Source organism: Bos javanicus, chromosome 4 (assembly GCF_032452875.1).
Source record: "Bos javanicus breed banteng chromosome 4, ARS-OSU_banteng_1.0, whole genome shotgun sequence".
Lineage (NCBI taxonomy): Eukaryota > Metazoa > Chordata > Mammalia > Artiodactyla > Bovidae > Bos > Bos javanicus.
The window spans coordinates 30,803,918-30,820,996 of record NC_083871.1 but is presented as its reverse complement, the minus strand read 5'-3'; the positions used below and the strand labels follow the sequence as shown (position 1 = coordinate 30,820,996).

Below are 17,079 nucleotides of genomic sequence, written 5' to 3'. Positions count from 1 at the left end.
ACCTCTAATCTCACTTGTCTCTGAACTCTCCCAGTCGTTCCCCTTACCTCAAAACCCAGCAGTTAAGGGTAAACTCTCATATACAACTGCAGCAGTCATATAATAGTTTCATGTATCTAAGCCTTATCTCCCTAACATAAGTACCCTTTAAGACAAGTACTTTCAGAGCTTGCAGAGACAGCATGCAGCACACATTTAGTTCTTACTACACTGAAATACACTGCTTCTTTTCCACCTGCACATACACCCTTCCCCATATCCTTAGTTGCACTTCACCATGGCTTTCAGATACCCCTTTTATACATATCTCTCTTTTAATTCTGATCTTTTTAAAATATTTTTTAATTGATTGAAGGTTGCTTTATAATATTGGTTTGATTTGTCATAAATCAATATGAATTAGCCATAGGTGTACATATGCCCCCTCCCTCTTGAATCTCCCTTCTACCTCCCGTCCATTCCCACACCTCTAGTTTATTACAGAGCTCCAGTTTGAGGTCCCTGAGTCATACAGCAAATTCCCATTGGTTATCTACTTCTAATCTTTAATTCAAGCTAATATCCATATTGAAAACTACTTATTTTCCAACTTTACTATCTCATATTCTTCTGGTGGGTGAGAGTTGCTATGTATTGGTTTTTTACTAGGCTACCAACTTCCATACACGGTTTTCTTTACAATATCCAAACCCTTCTTATACACTTTATCTGATCTGATCTTTGCACATCTATGAGGTAAAAAGGGAAGGAATTAATTACACTATTTTACAAATGAAAAAAAGGATTAATGCTCCAATTATAACATGTTTGCCCTGGATGGAACAGCTAACAGAGAGCAGTGCCTACCAATAAAAAAGTTCTACTTCCCAATCCTGTTGTATTATATGTTTTAAAATATCATTTTCTACTGCTGCCTGAACATCCCCACAAGTAGGCTGTGAGTACTGCACCCAGGCAGTCAGGTGTACCAATGTGATAAGGGTGGCTACTGCCATGAGGTTCCCCCCTACCTTCCCCTGTGACTGAGCAACATTTAACCACACCAATGAAATCCCCTCACACCCTGATCCCCCAATAAAGGCATCTGCCTATGGGTTCTTGTCCTCTCTGCTCCCCACCTCCTAGTTTGAGCCAGCTTCCTTGACATCACCTCCCATGTGATTCTTTCTCAGTGCACACTGACTGTTTCTCTAGGACCTGTGTGTATAATAAACTTTTTTTCCTGGGCCTCTCTTGTGCCTCTTCTGGCTGCAAATGACTGATGATCACCTAAAAGAACAAAATACCTGTGATCTAGGAAGCCTCTCAGTACATGTATCTGCAGTAACAATAAACCTACTACCTGAACTACACCTCTGATCAAGTCCAGATAGTCTCCACTTATAACTTTATTGGGGCTTCCATGGTGGCACAGACAGTAAAGAGTCTGCCTGCAACATGCAAGACTTGGGTTCTATTACTTGGTTGGGAAGATCCCCTGGAGAAGGGAATGGCTACCCCTCCAGTGTTCTTGGGCTTCCCTTGTGGCTCAGCTGGTAAAGAAACCGCCTGCAGAGAGGGAGACCTGGGTTCTATCCCTTGTTCGGGAAGATTCCCCCGGAGAAGGGAATGGCTACCCACTCCAGTATTCTTGCCTGGAAAATCCCATGGATAGAGGCACCAGTCCATGGGGATGCAAAGAGTCGGACACAACTCAGTGACTAACAACACACCTAACTTTACTACCACGCCTAAGGCAAAGAGAACCTTCATCTATCTCAATTACTGCTTTTTCTATTCCAAAGGGTCTAGGGCCTCAAGAGGTTTTTAAGCACCTTTGAGCTAAATATTCTAAGCCAGAAAGAAAGACCTACTGGGTTTGCTCACTACACAGAGCACATTAACAGACTGGAAGTTCTAAGTACTTCCCACAGTTTAAACTATATCAGGATCCTAGATTTTCCAACTGCTCTCCAAGTCCACTCAAGAAAAAGTAATCCCACTGTTCATACTAAAGTGACATTATCAGATATATGACTATGGTTAAAGTACTGAGATAAAATATCCTAACTATAAATTCAATGTTGGGCACATCAGTGTATGCTTAAAACCCTAATGCTTTGGTGGTCACCTAACAGAAGTACAAATAACAGGAAAATGGCATCTAAGGCCACAAGCATTAAGTCTAACAAATAATGAAGAACAGAAAACTATTAATTTATGAACTAAAGCATTACATTACTTAATAGGAATCATCTTAATCACACTGCCTTTGTAATAAGAAAAATGGTAAACGTGACTCTCAACCCCTACCTCCCCCAACGAAATCCCTACTTAATCAATCACGTAAGCTTAACAAGACTTATAGAGAGCTCTCACCACATGCTGGATCTAAGTACCCAGAATAGACTATGTACTCAAATATTCATAGAATCCTAAATTTTAGAATTAGAAAACTCACAGATTATCTAGTCAAACTTTCTATACAATATAAGAAATTCTTCTATATTTTAGGGTCTCTGATAGATGGGCACCCAGCCTCTAACACTAGGAAGATCACCACTTCATGAAACAAACTATTCCATTACCACACAGGGTTGTGTTATGTGTGAAAGTCACTCAGTCATGTCTGACTGTTTGTAACTCCATGGACTATACAGTCCATGAAATTCTCCAGGCAGGTATACTGAAGTGGGTAGCATTTCCCTTCTCCAGGGGATCTTCCCAACCCAGGGATGGAACCCAGGTCTCCTGCACTGCAGGCGGGTATCTGTATATACATATACTGATTCTACTGGTGTCCCAGGGACAGAACATAACAGAACACAATTAAAAACGCTTTTCACGTATCTAAAGAAGGTGTCACACTTTCTCTTTTCATTTAATAATAATCCTCCCTCTCTGATTATTGTTAGTATGAAATGCTTTCCACACTTTTCAACCTGGGAACCTTCTTGATATGCTTGCCAGTTTGTCACTGTCCCATTTAAAATGTGCCACATCCAACATCGCATATGGTCTGATAAGGACAAAATACAGGAGCTTCACTAACTCTTAGTTTGTGGTAAGCCGATAAGTCATCTCCATATGTCCTGCTACCACACCACTTTTCCACCTTGTAGGTATAAAATCATGCCCCCCACCCGTCAACTTTAAATAGAGGATCCTAACTGTTACATTTCCAAATTTGCTGGCATATTGAGGGCAGCACTTTCACAGTATCATCTTTCAGGATTTGAAATAGCTCAACTGGAATTCCATCATCTCCACTAGCTTTGTTCGTACTGATGCTTTCTAAGGCCCCCTTGACTCACATTCCAGAATGTCTGGCTCTAGGTGAGTGATCACACCACAGTGATTATCTGGGTCGTGAAGATCTTTTTTGTACAGTTCTTCTGTGTATTCTTGCCACCTCTTCTTAATATCTTCTGCTTCTGTTAGGTCCCTACCATTTCTGTCCTTTATTGAGCCCAACTTTGCATGAAATGTTCCCTTGGTATCTCTAATTTTCTTGACGAGATCTCTAGTCTTTCCCATTCTGTTGTTTTCCTCTATTTCTTTGCATTGATCACTGAGGAAGGCTTTCTTATCTCTCCTTTCTATTCTTTGAAAGATGATGCTGTGAAAGTGCTGCACTCAATATGCCAGCAAATTTGGAAAACTCAGCAGTGGCCATAGGACTGGAAAAGGTCAGTTTTCATTCCAAGCCCAAAGAAAAGGCAATGCCAAAGAATGCTCTAACTACCGCACAATTGCACTCATCTCACACGCTAGTAAAGCAATGCTCAAAATTCTCCAAGCCAGGCTTCAGCAACATGTGAATCGTGAACTTCCAGATGTTCAAGCTGGTTTTAGGAAAGGCAGAGGAACCAGAGATCAAATTGCCAACATCTACTGGATCATCATAAAAAAGCGTTCCAGAAAAACATCTATTTCTGCTTTATTGACTATGCCAAAGCCTTTGACTGTGCGGATCACAATAAACTGTGGAAAATTCTTCAAGAGATGGGAACACCAGACCACCTGACCCGCCTCTTGAGAAACCTATATGCAGGTCAGGAAGCAACAGTTAGAACTGGACATGGAACAACAGACTGGTTCCAAATAGGAAAACGAGTACGTCTAGGCTGTATATTGTCACCCTGCTTATTTCACTTCTATGCAGAGTACATCATGAGAAACACTGGGCTGGAAGAAGCAAAGCTGGAATCAAGATTGCCAGGAGAAATATCAATAACCTCAGATATGCAGAGGATACCACCCTTATGGCAGAAAGTGAAGAGGAACTAAAAAGCCTCTTGATGAGAGTGAAAGAGGAGAGTGAAAAAGTTGGCTTAAAACTCAGCATTCAGAAAACTAAGATCATGACATCTGGTCCCATCACTTCATGGGAAATAGATGGGAAAACAGTGTCAGACTTTATGTTTTTGGGCTCCGAAATCACTAAAGATGGTGATTTCAGCCATGCAATTAAAAGACGCTTACTCCTTGGAAGGAAAAGTCATGACCAACCTAGATAGCGTATTCAAAAGCAGAGACATTGCTTTGCCAACAAAGGTCTGTCTAGTAAAGGCTATGGTTGTTCCAATGGTCATGTACGGATGTGAGAGTTGGACTGTGAAGAAAGCTGAGTGCTGAAGAATTGATGCTTTCAACTGTGGTGTTGGAGAAGACTCTTGAGAGTCCCTTGGACTGCAAGGAGATCCAACTAGTCCATCCTAAAGGAGATCAGTCCTGGGTGTTCATTGGAAGGACTGATGCTGAAGCTGAAACTCCAGTACTTTGGCCACCTCATGGGAAGAGTTCTAATTGGAAAAGACCCTGATGCTGGGAGGGACTGGGGGCAGAAGGAGAAGGGGACGACAGATGATGAGATGGCTGGATGGCATCAGTGACTCAATGGACATGAGTTTGGGTGAACTATGGGGGTTGGTGATGGACAGGGAGGCCTGGTGTGCTGCGACTCATGGGGTCGCAAAGAGTCGGACACTACTGAGCGACTGAACTGAACTGTTACATTTTCGTTGCTAGTTCTGGTTCAGCATTCTGGTCCAGCATTCTGGTCTAGTAAGAGCACCATCTTAAAGGAAATCAGTCCTGAATATTCACTGGAAGGACTGATGCTGAAGCTGAAACTCCAATACTTTGGCCACCTGATGTGAAGAACTGACTCATTTGGAAAGACCCTGATGCTGTGAAAGATTGAGGGCAGGAAAAGGGGACAACAGAGGATGAGATGAGTGGATAGCATCACTGACTCAATGGACATGAGTTTGAGTAAACTCCAGGTGTTGGTGATGGACAGATAAGCCTGGCGTGCTGGAGTCCATGGGGTTGCAAAGAGTCGGACACAACTGAGCAACTGAACTGATCTGAAGATCACTTGGCATCTCCATTCTATGCCCTCTCATAATTATTAGCAATACCCCCTAGCTTGGTCTCATCTCTGAATTCAGTAATCCTTAGGTATGAAATTTGAAAAAAAAAAGTTCAACAGGACTGTATCAAGTATAGAATCCTATGCCACAATACCAGAGACCTTTACTGAGGAACACAGCCAACATTTTTTCACATAATAATCAGGTACAAGCCTTTAAAGAAATCATGACTATCAATGCTGAAATCAAGATACACTGTGTTGATGTTATTTCCTTTGTATACTCATCCAGAAATTCTAAAGCATGAATTTGTGAACCTAGTTCTTTGGCGAACCCATACTGGCTCCCAATGATTTCTGAATTCTTTTCAATATTCAGAAAGCAACTATTCCATAATTCATTAAAGGACTCTGTTATGGGCAGTTATCAAGCTCATCTGTCTATTGTGTGGGGTGTTTTCAAAAAGTGAGGCGCTTATTCATGCTCAACGTTTCCATGATGTGTAACTTTTAAGTTATTGATATGGCCTGAGATGAAGCCTGAAAGTTCCTTCTGACCTTAGGATAGCATTCATCTGGATCATACGGATTTCCAAAGAGAAACTAAACGTCTCCTATCTCCTCACTTACCTTGAATAAATATCTCAGAGTGACTTACAGCTCTAGTCATTTCCACTGGAACTGCATTTTCCTCACTGGTTAATAGAAGCCAGGTGGATGGAGAAGCTCTGCCTCTGCTTATTACACCAGTTTGGTCAAGCAACGACTGTGTGCTACACAGCAGGTTATCATCAGTTATCTCTTTTATATATACTATTTCATATATATCTGTATGTATATGTCAATTCCAAGCTCCCAATTTATCCTTCCCCCACTTTACCCCATGGTAGCCATACGTTTCTTTTCCACATCATTTGTACTGTCTTTCAGATTCCATATGAGATTATCTGTAAAATAAGCACAATAATCTCAACAATACTGTGGGATATACTGATATAATATAAATACCTAGCATCTATCACATACTAGGAAAACAATGTTTGTTTCCCTCCTCAAATCTCATTTCAAAAAAAAAATTCTAACTAGAGTTAGAACTTTCTTATCTACATATAGCATTTACTAATCTCTTTAGTTCTGAAATTGCTCTTCCAAGAAGGGACAAAAAATTACTACTGAGGTTTCACCATTAAAAACAACAACAAAGAGACAGAGAATTGTGTTTTTCACCAATGCTGCATTCAATATATTAACACTGAATATCAGGGATAATAGACACAGTCTATGTAGAAGAAGACAAGGCAAGCTGGATACTCTCCCTTTATGGTCCCTAAACCTCAGTTGCATTTACTCATTACCAAGCAAAAGATTCTGGAGAAGGCAATGGCACCCCACTCCAGTACTCTTGCCTGGAAAATCCCATGGATGGAGAAGCCTGGTAGGCTGTAGTCCACGGGGTCGCTAAGAGTCGGACACGACTGAGCAACTTCCCTTTCACTTTTCACTTTCATGCATTGGAGGAGGAAATGGCAACCCACTCCAGTGTTCTTGCCTGGAGAATCCCAGGGTTGGGGGAGCCTGGTGGGCTTCCGTCTATGGGGTCGCACAGAGTCAGACACGACTGAAGCGACTTAGCAGCAGCAGCAACCAAAAGATTCGGTTAACAAAGGCAGAAATACAGGAGAAAGACAACTCAAGCAGAAGCCAAGGTTCTAGTCCTCACTTTGCCACAAAATACAAGAAAATCACTTAAGCTTTCTAAACTTCAGGCTCTTTTGTTCTAAAATACCGCTAGGGGATGCGGGAGGAGGAAGAACGCTCAGTTATCTTTAGGTTACCTGTGTTAACTACAGCTTTAGTACGGCTTTATCTCACCACACATACTTACACTAGCAACAGGTTTCCTTTGCCACAACTTGCTCATTCACTAGGTAACAAAATGACAAGCATAAGGAGTATTCAATCTTACTCATCCCTAGATCAGAAGAGTACAGGAGAGCCCACATGGACATCTGGATATGGTCTGATATCAGGCCAGGTTGCCCCTTTTACTGTCAATTCTTACTACGTCATCCCTAAAACTATGCAACATAGCACTGCAAAATCTCTGACCCATGTTTCTGCTTTCACTTATAACAGTAAAAACACAAAATTCCTTTATAAATAGACTTTAACAGCAAAAATGAAAGGGCAGCAATAATCTTAAAGACCATTTCAAGCTAAAAGTTTATCATTTGCAAATCTGTGTTATTTGTACAACTTTCCCCCATCTTTTTGCTTAATCAAACTTCCTTTCTTTCTCTTCAACTTGCTTTTATGCCAGCTCCAATATTTAAGTATTACTTGTTATATATTCCCTGATTTAGATCTGAAAAGCAAATGATTAACACTCTATTTTCCCTCACTCTATTGTCTTGAAATCCCTCCCAAAGATGCCCTTTTAAAAAATTAATGTGGCTCTACACGAGTATTTTATCTTCCATGAAAAACTTAAAAATAGGCAACGATATTGTTATGTCATCATCAACAGATCTTAAAGGTCATGCTATACATCTTATAATGGGTAAAACCAACTTGGTAGTTCAGAATCCAAATCACTTGTACAGGGCACAAGATGTAAGTTTCTTAATGAATGCCAATCTATAACAAAGAGTATTAGAAGATTTTACAAAAAGAAAATTACAGGAATAAATATGACTTCTCTGAAAAAGGAAATAACTAAACACAGGAGACATATGCATACAAATAGATACATATATGTTTATATATGTACATATACATATGTGTATATATGTGCATAACATATGTGTATACATTATTTAAGATGCCTACTAGGGAAATCCAATCTAATATATCATATGGCAGAGGAAAACCATATTTGTATTAAATGTCTAGTCAATTTTCTACTTTTACTAGCTCTGGAAAAAGGTTTGGTGTAAGAAGTTGATTCTACTGGATTAAACTAGGTCTTTGAATTAAATATAAATGTCAACTATTTTGTTTGGCCTCTATTTTCACCAACAATGACTCTATTTTCACCAAAACTGACTCTTCCATTTCAGGTTCTGTTAATCCCAAGGTTTTTTATTTTAAATCTCCAAAGAAGTAAAGGAAGATAAAGAGAGTTCTTGAAGTGACAGCATTTCCTGTCTGAACTCCCTTTATGCAAGAATATGCACAGAAATTTTAATTTCTACTAAAACTGACAAAGAAGTATCCATCTATCAAGCAAAAGCATGATCTATTACCATATATGATCAGGGCCAAAAATAAATCAAATTGCTGGCCAGTGCAAGTTAATTACTAATGAAATCAATGATCCCTACATGTTCTAAATTACTTAAAGAGAAATAACTCCTGAAGTTCATTTTATCAGGACACTTTGGCTACCAGAACACACTGCAAAGCAGGTAGTTCTTTTTTGAGGAAAACATCATCCATTATCCTCACTTAGTTAAAACAAAGGATATTCTTAAGCCAGCAGCATAACTAGTTCTTACTGTTGTTTTAGTTGCTAAGCTGTGTCCCACTCTGCGATGCCATGGACTGCAGCCCACCAGACTCCTATGTTCATGGGACTCCCCCAGCAAGAAGACTAGAGTGGGTTGCCATTTCCTTCTCCAGGTGATATTCCCAACCCAAGGACTGAACCCAGGTCTCCTGTGTTGGCAGGCGGATTCTTTACCATTGAGCCTGAGAATCCCATGATTAGTTATTATATTTGCTCTTAACTTTTTTAAGAGGATTTCTCATCTTCTTCAAACTCCAAACTCTAACAAGGAAACAATACGGTTCATAGTAAGAGCACAAATATTTAGTTCCTACTGCAATTCTAGCTAGATGCTCAACCTGGAACTCAGGATTCAAGCTGAGACCAAATCACAGAAACACAAACTGAATAATTATCAAGGAAAGAAGCTCCTGTAGGGTATTATTAACATTGCTATTTCATAAAATCAAGTATGAAGCTCCTCAGCTTCAAATACTAGTTTCATTCGATTTATCTTGAATAATGTTTTTTAAAATTTTTCTGTCATATCATCCAGAACCTTTCCTATACTTTCTGAAGAACATCAGGATGGATGGTGGAGAACTCTTAGCCCCTTGTCTCGAGCTAGCCAATACATTCTGTCAAAGCTAAATCATTTTTTCAAGTCCTGGTAATAGCTGTTATGAATATTAAGAACAAAAATTTCCCATAAATTAAACAATACCACTGGAGGGGGGAGGGGCATGAAATAATCAAAAAGTACTAAAAAGCAAATGAGAACACAAAGTAAAAATCTGAACTTTCAGGACTCATTTATAGACGGGGAAATATCAGGTTCTTGCTGCTCATTCTCCCCTTTCCAGAGACAGGAAAGTACCTGGTGTACCACTCTTAATGTCTTAAATGCTCCAAGTCAAAACGAATGAAAACAGCCAATTCCTTAGCTTCATTAAAACCACTCCAGGGCTTCCCTGGTGGTTAAGCAGTAAAGAATCCGCCTGCGATGTAGGAGACACGGGTTCAATCCCTGGCCCGGGAGAATCCCACGTGCTACAGAGCAACTACTGCACCCGCAGTCTAGAGCCCAGGGGCCTCCGCTACTGAAGTCTGCGAGCCCAGAGCCCATGCTCCACAATGAGAAAAGCTACCGCAATGAGAAGCCAGAGCACTCTAACTAGAGAGCAGCCTCCCACCCCCACCAGAGAGGCCTGCTTGCAGCAACGAAGACGCAGCAGAGTTAAAAATAAATAAAATTATAAAGAAAATAAAAAATGAAGCCACTCCAGGGTGCCACTCCCAATTCTAAATTGCTATCTTCTCTATCACCATTTATACCTTAATTCAGCAAACGTCTGTCAAACACCTATTATGCTAGGAAGTAAAGCAAAATCTGCAAACAAGACTCAGATTAACTGCACAGACTTGTTAAAAATCAGCATACATTTCTGGTCTTTATAGTATGGCTATCTTAGAACAACACAGCATAACTATTAAAAATTAACAAAATTTAAGACACTTGATTTTAGGAGAAAAAAATCCAACTACATAAAGCTCAAATTTTCTCATACAGATAAATGTCCTTCAAATCATATAAACTCTTTAAATAAAAAAATTACCCCAGAAAATGCAAGATTAAACACACCTACTAAGAGTGCTCAACACAGAGCTAGTTAATGTTTGTGGAATAAAAATTATGAATTGTACTTGCCACAGAAATCTATTCTCTGAGCCACTTATGAACTAGGCTCGAAACCCATCTCCTCCATATTTTGCCTTATCAGTAGTTCACGGCTGACAACTTGATCCCTGGTTCTCAAACTTTAATGAGATTTACAACCACCTGGAAAGTTTGTTTGAAATCCTTGATCATACTCCCTAAAAATTACAGTTCCAGAAAACACATTCTGCATTTACAATAATGTATCATTCAAGTGGGCTTCCCTGGTGGCTCAGATGGTAAAGAATGTGCCTGCAATGCAGGAAACCTGGGTTCGATCCCTGGGTTGGGAATGATCCCCTGGAAGAGGGCATGGCAACCCACTTCAGTATTCTTGCCTGGAGAATCCCCGTGGATAGAGGAACCTGGCAGGCTACAGACCATGGGGTTGCAAAGAGTAGACAAGACTGAGTGACTAAGCACAGCACAGCAAGTGAATCTGAGGCGGTCAGAAGATCCTACTCTCAGTTATGCTGGTTTACCTTCACAAGAGGCAAAGAAAAAACTCTGGGTCCTAATTGGTATCAATGAGGGAAGAGAAAAACTGAACATTTCTAGCCAGAACTAAAAATTATTCAATTCTCTTAATTAAGCATAATTCACGAACTATATGCTTAATAGGCAAGATGAAATATAACTGAAACAACCTTTGCTTTGACAATACAAATTGTTATTCAACCCACCCAAAACAAACATTTTTCTGAAATAACGTATTGTCAATGTTCAGAAAAAGAGTAGAAACAAAGGAAGCTGAGGACTATAATCCATAGAAACAGGCATGAAATTGTGCTGTAGTAGTTTTAGGGGGAAACGTACCACACTCAAAACACTCTGTGATTAGTTACTGTTCTGTCAATATAAAAGCCACTAGTCATGTGTTACTACTTAAATTAAAATTAAATAAAGTCAAGTAAAATTAAAAATTCTTCTACCGCATTAGTCATAATATAAATACTCAATAGCCATATGTGGCTAGTGGCTAAATACTGGATAGAAGAGATATAGAACGTTTCCCTCGTCACAGAAAATTCTCTTGGATAACTCCGGCTTAGAGTTAAAGGGTATCTAAATAAAACATGTAACCTCCATTCTCCTGAATCAGAGAGCTCTATCTGACAACTTCTAAATTTTAAATATATAATTCTACTTTAGATAGTGACTGTAAAACAAGAACCCTAGCATAATTTATCTGCAACTTGTTTCAAGAAAAGTTATTCAAAAGTGGTATGTTTATTATTTCTGATTCTCAAAATATAAATAATTTAACTAAAGAGGTCTTAAGTATCAGACACCAAAACCACAACTAGGTTTTCATAATCAAATGAAAAGTGTTTAATTACTAGAAAACAAAAGGCATTAGGTGAAAAAGACTGATCCCAAAAGATTGAAACACTTAATAAGACTGGTTTTCCAACTACTTCAAAAGTTTCTATTCACATATGTAACAAATAACTACTTTATAACTGGTTCTAAAATGACCTTACAACAAATTCAAATTAGTGACATTTTACTGTCTGTAGTTTTAATTGCTTTCCACCAATTTCACACTAAAAACTCCTATAAATAATTTAACCACCGTAGATTTTACTTAAAGGTAATTTTATAGGGGACTATTCACTTAAAAGTCCTGAGCAAATCTTGGTTTTTGCAGAAAAGTAGACAAAAAAGTTAATGAAACAATTTGCAACTCAAAATAATCTCTCTCAACTGCACGAACATCTAGTTTTGTATAATAAAATGCACAAGCACGGGCAACAAGATGCAGAAGCGTGAGTAACAGAATTCAAACTGCAGCAGATCTGTAACTGTATTATTTCAGCTTTAAATCAACTTTCCCTTAAATAAGACATAAACATCACTTTGACTAGGGTTCTTTCAGAAAAGCTCAAGTATACATAAATTTGATCCCTAAATTACAAAAAAAAAAAAAAAAGATTCTTATCCAAAAGTGCTCTGCAGAAAACAAAGTTTAGAAAACTTAACACATAAAACCTAACGCTAAATACTGTAAACATAAATGGGTCATATTGATGGTAGTGAGTCTAATATTCCTGTGTACTTTAGCTTCTTTATGATCATCTGCTTACTTACAGGTTTACATCAAATCTAAGAGTCAGCAAAGGAAAGCAGTAACTTGTTACTAAAAGCAGTATAAGAGGATCTTTAAAGATAAAGACTGTATAGTAACTTACCTGCCACACTGGTGATTGTAACTGGAACTCCTTGCACTTGAACGCCCGCAGCACCCAGGTTGGCAACACTCACTGTCTGAAGGTTAGGCACTGATGCAAGCTGGGCAGTATTCAAAGTTATTGGGGCACCAGCAACAGCCACAGGAGCAATCTGAGCAAGGGTTGTGCCACCACTTGAAGACACTGGGGTGATGGTTAATTGCTGGGATAACCCAGCATTCTGAACTTGCAAATTTGAAAGACTCTGAATATTCTGAACCTGTACAGTTTGCCAGCTGATTTGCCCTGAAGGTGTTAAAGTTGGAGCCCTGATAAGCACCTGAGTCGGATTTACTGCTTGAAGTTGAACATTCTGCAAAGGCTGCTGCTGGATGGTCTGAATCGTCTGCCCTGACTGGAGCTGAAAAGACTGGGGTGGAATAGCTTGAATTATCTGTTGCTGAGGCTGCTGGATCTGGATCTGTTGCAAGATAGGCTGGCCTACAATTTGCACCTGCTGAAGAGAATTTGATTGATCCTGTGTATTCTGTATTCCATTAGACTGAAGCTGACTGGAGCTCTGGGCTTCAGACTCTGTAGCAGCAGGTGTCTGAGAATCTTCAATGGTGCGTTCAGAACTACTGGCTGATGTGCTTGCATACTGGCCCGTATCTGCTGAACTTACTAACGTGTCACTGCTGGTCAGAGATGTTGATGCAGTGGTTGTACAGGTAGTGGAGGAGGAGGGAGATTCCGGCATACTGGCAGAAGCAGTGGTGGTGGTAGGTGTGGAAGCTAACTGACTCCCATTGGAAGTCCCACTCTCAGTAGTAGTAGCAGGCTGGCCAACCTGTGCAGTTCCTCCTCCAGCAGCCACACTGTTTATCACTGGCAAAGCTAAAGTCACTCCTCCAATGTTAATTGGTAGGGTTGTTACAACTTGAGCCTGAGTACCAGGAAGGGTCTGTAACTGCAGTGGTATTGAAACACCAGGTCTAATTTGGACTGGAACTGTCTGATTTGCCAGGTTTTGAGCAAGAATATTCCCAGAAGCTGTCCTGTTAGCAGCTGTGAGTATAGCTTGATTATTACCTGCAGAAATAAGCTGAATTTGACCCTGCAAATCCTGTAGAGATGAACTACTAGTTGGATTGATTTGAATTTGCTGACCTTCCACTGTTTGAAGTTGTGGAATCACTTGGTACTGTACACTACCACTTGGATTTTGTACTTGTATGACTTGAAACTGACCAGGGGAAGAAGAATTACCTGATTTAGTTTTTGTGGGAGATGCACTCCCATTATTACTGGTGGAAGAACTAGATGAACTAGAAGCTGGTTGAGAAATGTTATTTTCTTTTGAAGCAGGAGGAGTGGAGGCAACAAGTTGCCAAGCATTCCCAGCAAGTTGTGTTGTTACCAGTTCTAGCTGTTGTGGTTGATTTTGAAGCTGCACCAATCCTTGGCTTGGATCTATAATAATTTGTTGTTGTCCAGTTGCTTGATTTTCACCAGGAGTCCCTATTTTGCTGCAAGTAGCTGCCAGTAAAGCCAGAGGAGAGGGCTGAGAGTCCTACCCAAAATGGGATAGTAAAAGGGAGAGGGGAAAAAAAAGTGGGAGGATTTAGTGAAGGCCAGTAGTTGGGAGGGGTTTGTTTATTTATTTATTTATTTATTTATTTATTTTGACAGCTCTACATTTCAGAACTTACTCAGGAAAAGGAAGAAATCTAAATATTAACAAAAGCAATAAGATACAGGAATAAGGAAGCAGGTCCCACAATATAAACTATAAATAACAAGAAATTTCTAACAAACTTTCTTGAAGTGTTATTTTACTAAACTCAAAACGCCCTTGGGAAAACACACACCTTTCTCTTATAGTCTGAGTTCCTGGTGGAATTTTAACCACGATATCCCAAACACGTGAAATCCGTATGAATTTACAATTTAACTTCCTTACTCTCAGAAAGATGCTTTGAGTGGACAAACATTTTTGTTCTGTTCTTCACTTCTGGGCATTTAAAGGGCATAACTCCCTCTTTCCCCTTACGTTTCGTGATGCCTTTTTTTTTTTTTTTTTTTTTTAAATGTTTGCCTTTACCTGGGAGCCTGAGGTTTTGGGTTTTTTATTGTTATTCTCTGGCTCAGAGGTTTTCCCTCCTTCTGTAGCCATCGCCGCTGCCTGTGCCGCCTCCTCCTCCTCCTCCTTCTTCTGATCTGCAACAAACCCCCCCCCCCCCGTACACGACAACAGGTTATTAGGATTATTATTATTCGTCTTCCCCTTCCCCTCTCCTCCCCCTCCCCCCGAACATTAATCTCCATAAACCCGCGATCCACGCACACCGGCAGGGGGTGGGGGAGAAGGAGGGAAGGGAGGTGGGGGATATCACTAAACGTGGTTTGAAACCCGACCCATCGGCTCCAGAGCAACACCCAGAAGGTTGTTCTCTCTTAGACATTAAGACAAAACACAACCCTCCTTCCCTCCCCTTGATTCCCTCCCTCCCTCTCCTCCTCCCCTTAAAGCATCTCAGCGGCCCCGGGGGAGGGGGGAGAACCGAGCAGGGTCTGGGGAGGGAGGGAGGGAGGGAGGTGGTGAAGGAGACCGAGGGGGGTGGAGAATACGTACCGCTCATCCCGCATTAACAGGACAAACCCTCAGACGGAGACACTGGGATAGAGGTGGGTGGGGGTGGGGGCGAGGCGGGAGGAGAGGCCGGTCCCGCCCGCCCGCGGTGGCTCGGAGGAGGCTGTAGCTGGCACAGGCTCTGCCTCTTTTTCCGCGAATGGCCGCCGCTGGGCTGTGGCGTAGCAGCTCCTCTCTCCGCCCGAGCCCTGCTGACTCGCCCTTGATTGACAGCGGCGGCGCACGGCGCGGGCGGCGGTGCGGGCCGGGGGCGGGGCCAGGGCGGCGCAAGCAGGGCCGACTCCCCACCCCCCTCGGCCTCTCTCTGCCAGAGCCGCCGACTCTCCACCCCTTCCCCCAGCGGATTGGCCGCCGACCTGCCGGGGGCCGGGGCGTTGGGGCCGCCTTCTCTCCACCCCCTTTCTGGGGGTTATTCTTTCAGCAGCGTTTCTTTTCCTCCCGTGGCTCTTCTGGTGCTTGTTCTCTCGGCGTTCTAGCTCAGGCTCACTGCCGGTAGGCCTTTCATACAGCCAAACTTGTTGTCTCAGGATATCCCGCCCCCTACTCATTTCCCAGCGCCCTCCCCTCAAAAGCCGGCTGCAGCATCCTTCGGAATTGTCACTAAAGAAAAAAAGCAAGGCTCTCATTCAAGAAAGGCGAGAAGAGAGGACAGTGGGGCGCGCGAGCCACCGAAGTCTAGGCACAACGGGTGAACTGCCCGCTGCCCCCGCGCAGGGAGCATGGCTTTCCTGAGGCGCATCCGGACCCGGGCGCCCTTTTTCCCTGGCTCGGTCCCCATTGGTTGAGCGGCTGGGTGACGCGCGCTGAGTGGTGGGAGAAGTGGGGCGGGGCACTACCGCAAAGGCTGTCGGCCCTTGTAGTTTCCGGTGGCCGCGACGGCCCCTCCAAGACACCGCCTTCCTTCCCGCCCCCGACTGAGGCCGGGCCGCGGAGCGGAAAGCTGCCCGAGGGGGCGGTGGCAGCAGGGCGTGGCCGGGGCCGAGTGGGAGTTGAACTGAGCGAGGGGGAGGGGGAAGGGGTGTTGTTTGCCTGGGCCTATCCGCCGCGAAGGGCTGCCCAAACCACCTCTGCCGCCGCCTCCTCGGCTTCAAGCCGCTCCCCGCGGGGCGAGCTCACACCCGGAGCGCTCGGCGATTGAGCGGGCGGCGGCGTGGGGAGGCGGGGTTTGCTGTCCTCCGGGTTTGAATGAACCCGGCTTCTTGGAGCTGCGCCTTCGCCTTTCCTTTCTTTGGTCACCTCCCTAACTCAGGCCCCGCGAGTCAGATCCGAGGCCTGCTTTCCCTAGGAGAAAGATCTTCCATTTTGTTGTCTCTGGCTGGTTGCTGGAGGAAAGCAAAGACCCTCCCTTTAAGGTTGCGTTGCGTCTTGCCAAATAGTACGCGTGGTTGTCGGACTTCTCACTCTGTGAGTCTCAAAAGATTCTCGAGTGGAAGAAAAGCGCAGCTCATTGGGTCAGCCCTGATCACGGTTCTGCATAAGCTTCTGGGCAGCTGAAATTCGTATCTGGCTGCACAAAGCATCTTGTTAAATTAACTTGAACAGCCTCCTGACCCAGCTTTCCTCCAAAGTCCTGAAGTCAAGATGATGCCATGCATTGGAATAATGCCTGATTAAATGTACCAAAGGTGGAAGTGAATCGCTAATATAAACACTGGCCTTGGGACTAGGCGCCCTTACATACCTAGACTCACAGCC

At 42.4% G+C, this 17,079-nt stretch overlaps 1 protein-coding gene across 1 annotated transcript in view; it reads right to left on the bottom strand.

The window, feature by feature from the left end:
- SP4 (Sp4 transcription factor) overlaps nt 1-15,452 on the bottom strand; it is an 82,183-nt gene extending 66,731 nt beyond the window's left edge. The window contains exons 1-3 of the mRNA XM_061413680.1: nt 15,367-15,452; nt 14,836-14,951; nt 12,753-14,304 (exon numbers count right to left, since the gene is read on the bottom strand). Of these exons, the coding sequence (XP_061269664.1) occupies nt 12,753-14,304; nt 14,836-14,951; nt 15,367-15,373 (1,675 nt within the window). The 5' untranslated portion in view covers nt 15,374-15,452. The remainder of the gene's footprint in view (nt 1-12,752; nt 14,305-14,835; nt 14,952-15,366) is intronic.
- Nucleotides 15,453-17,079: the final 1,627 nt, after the last annotated feature.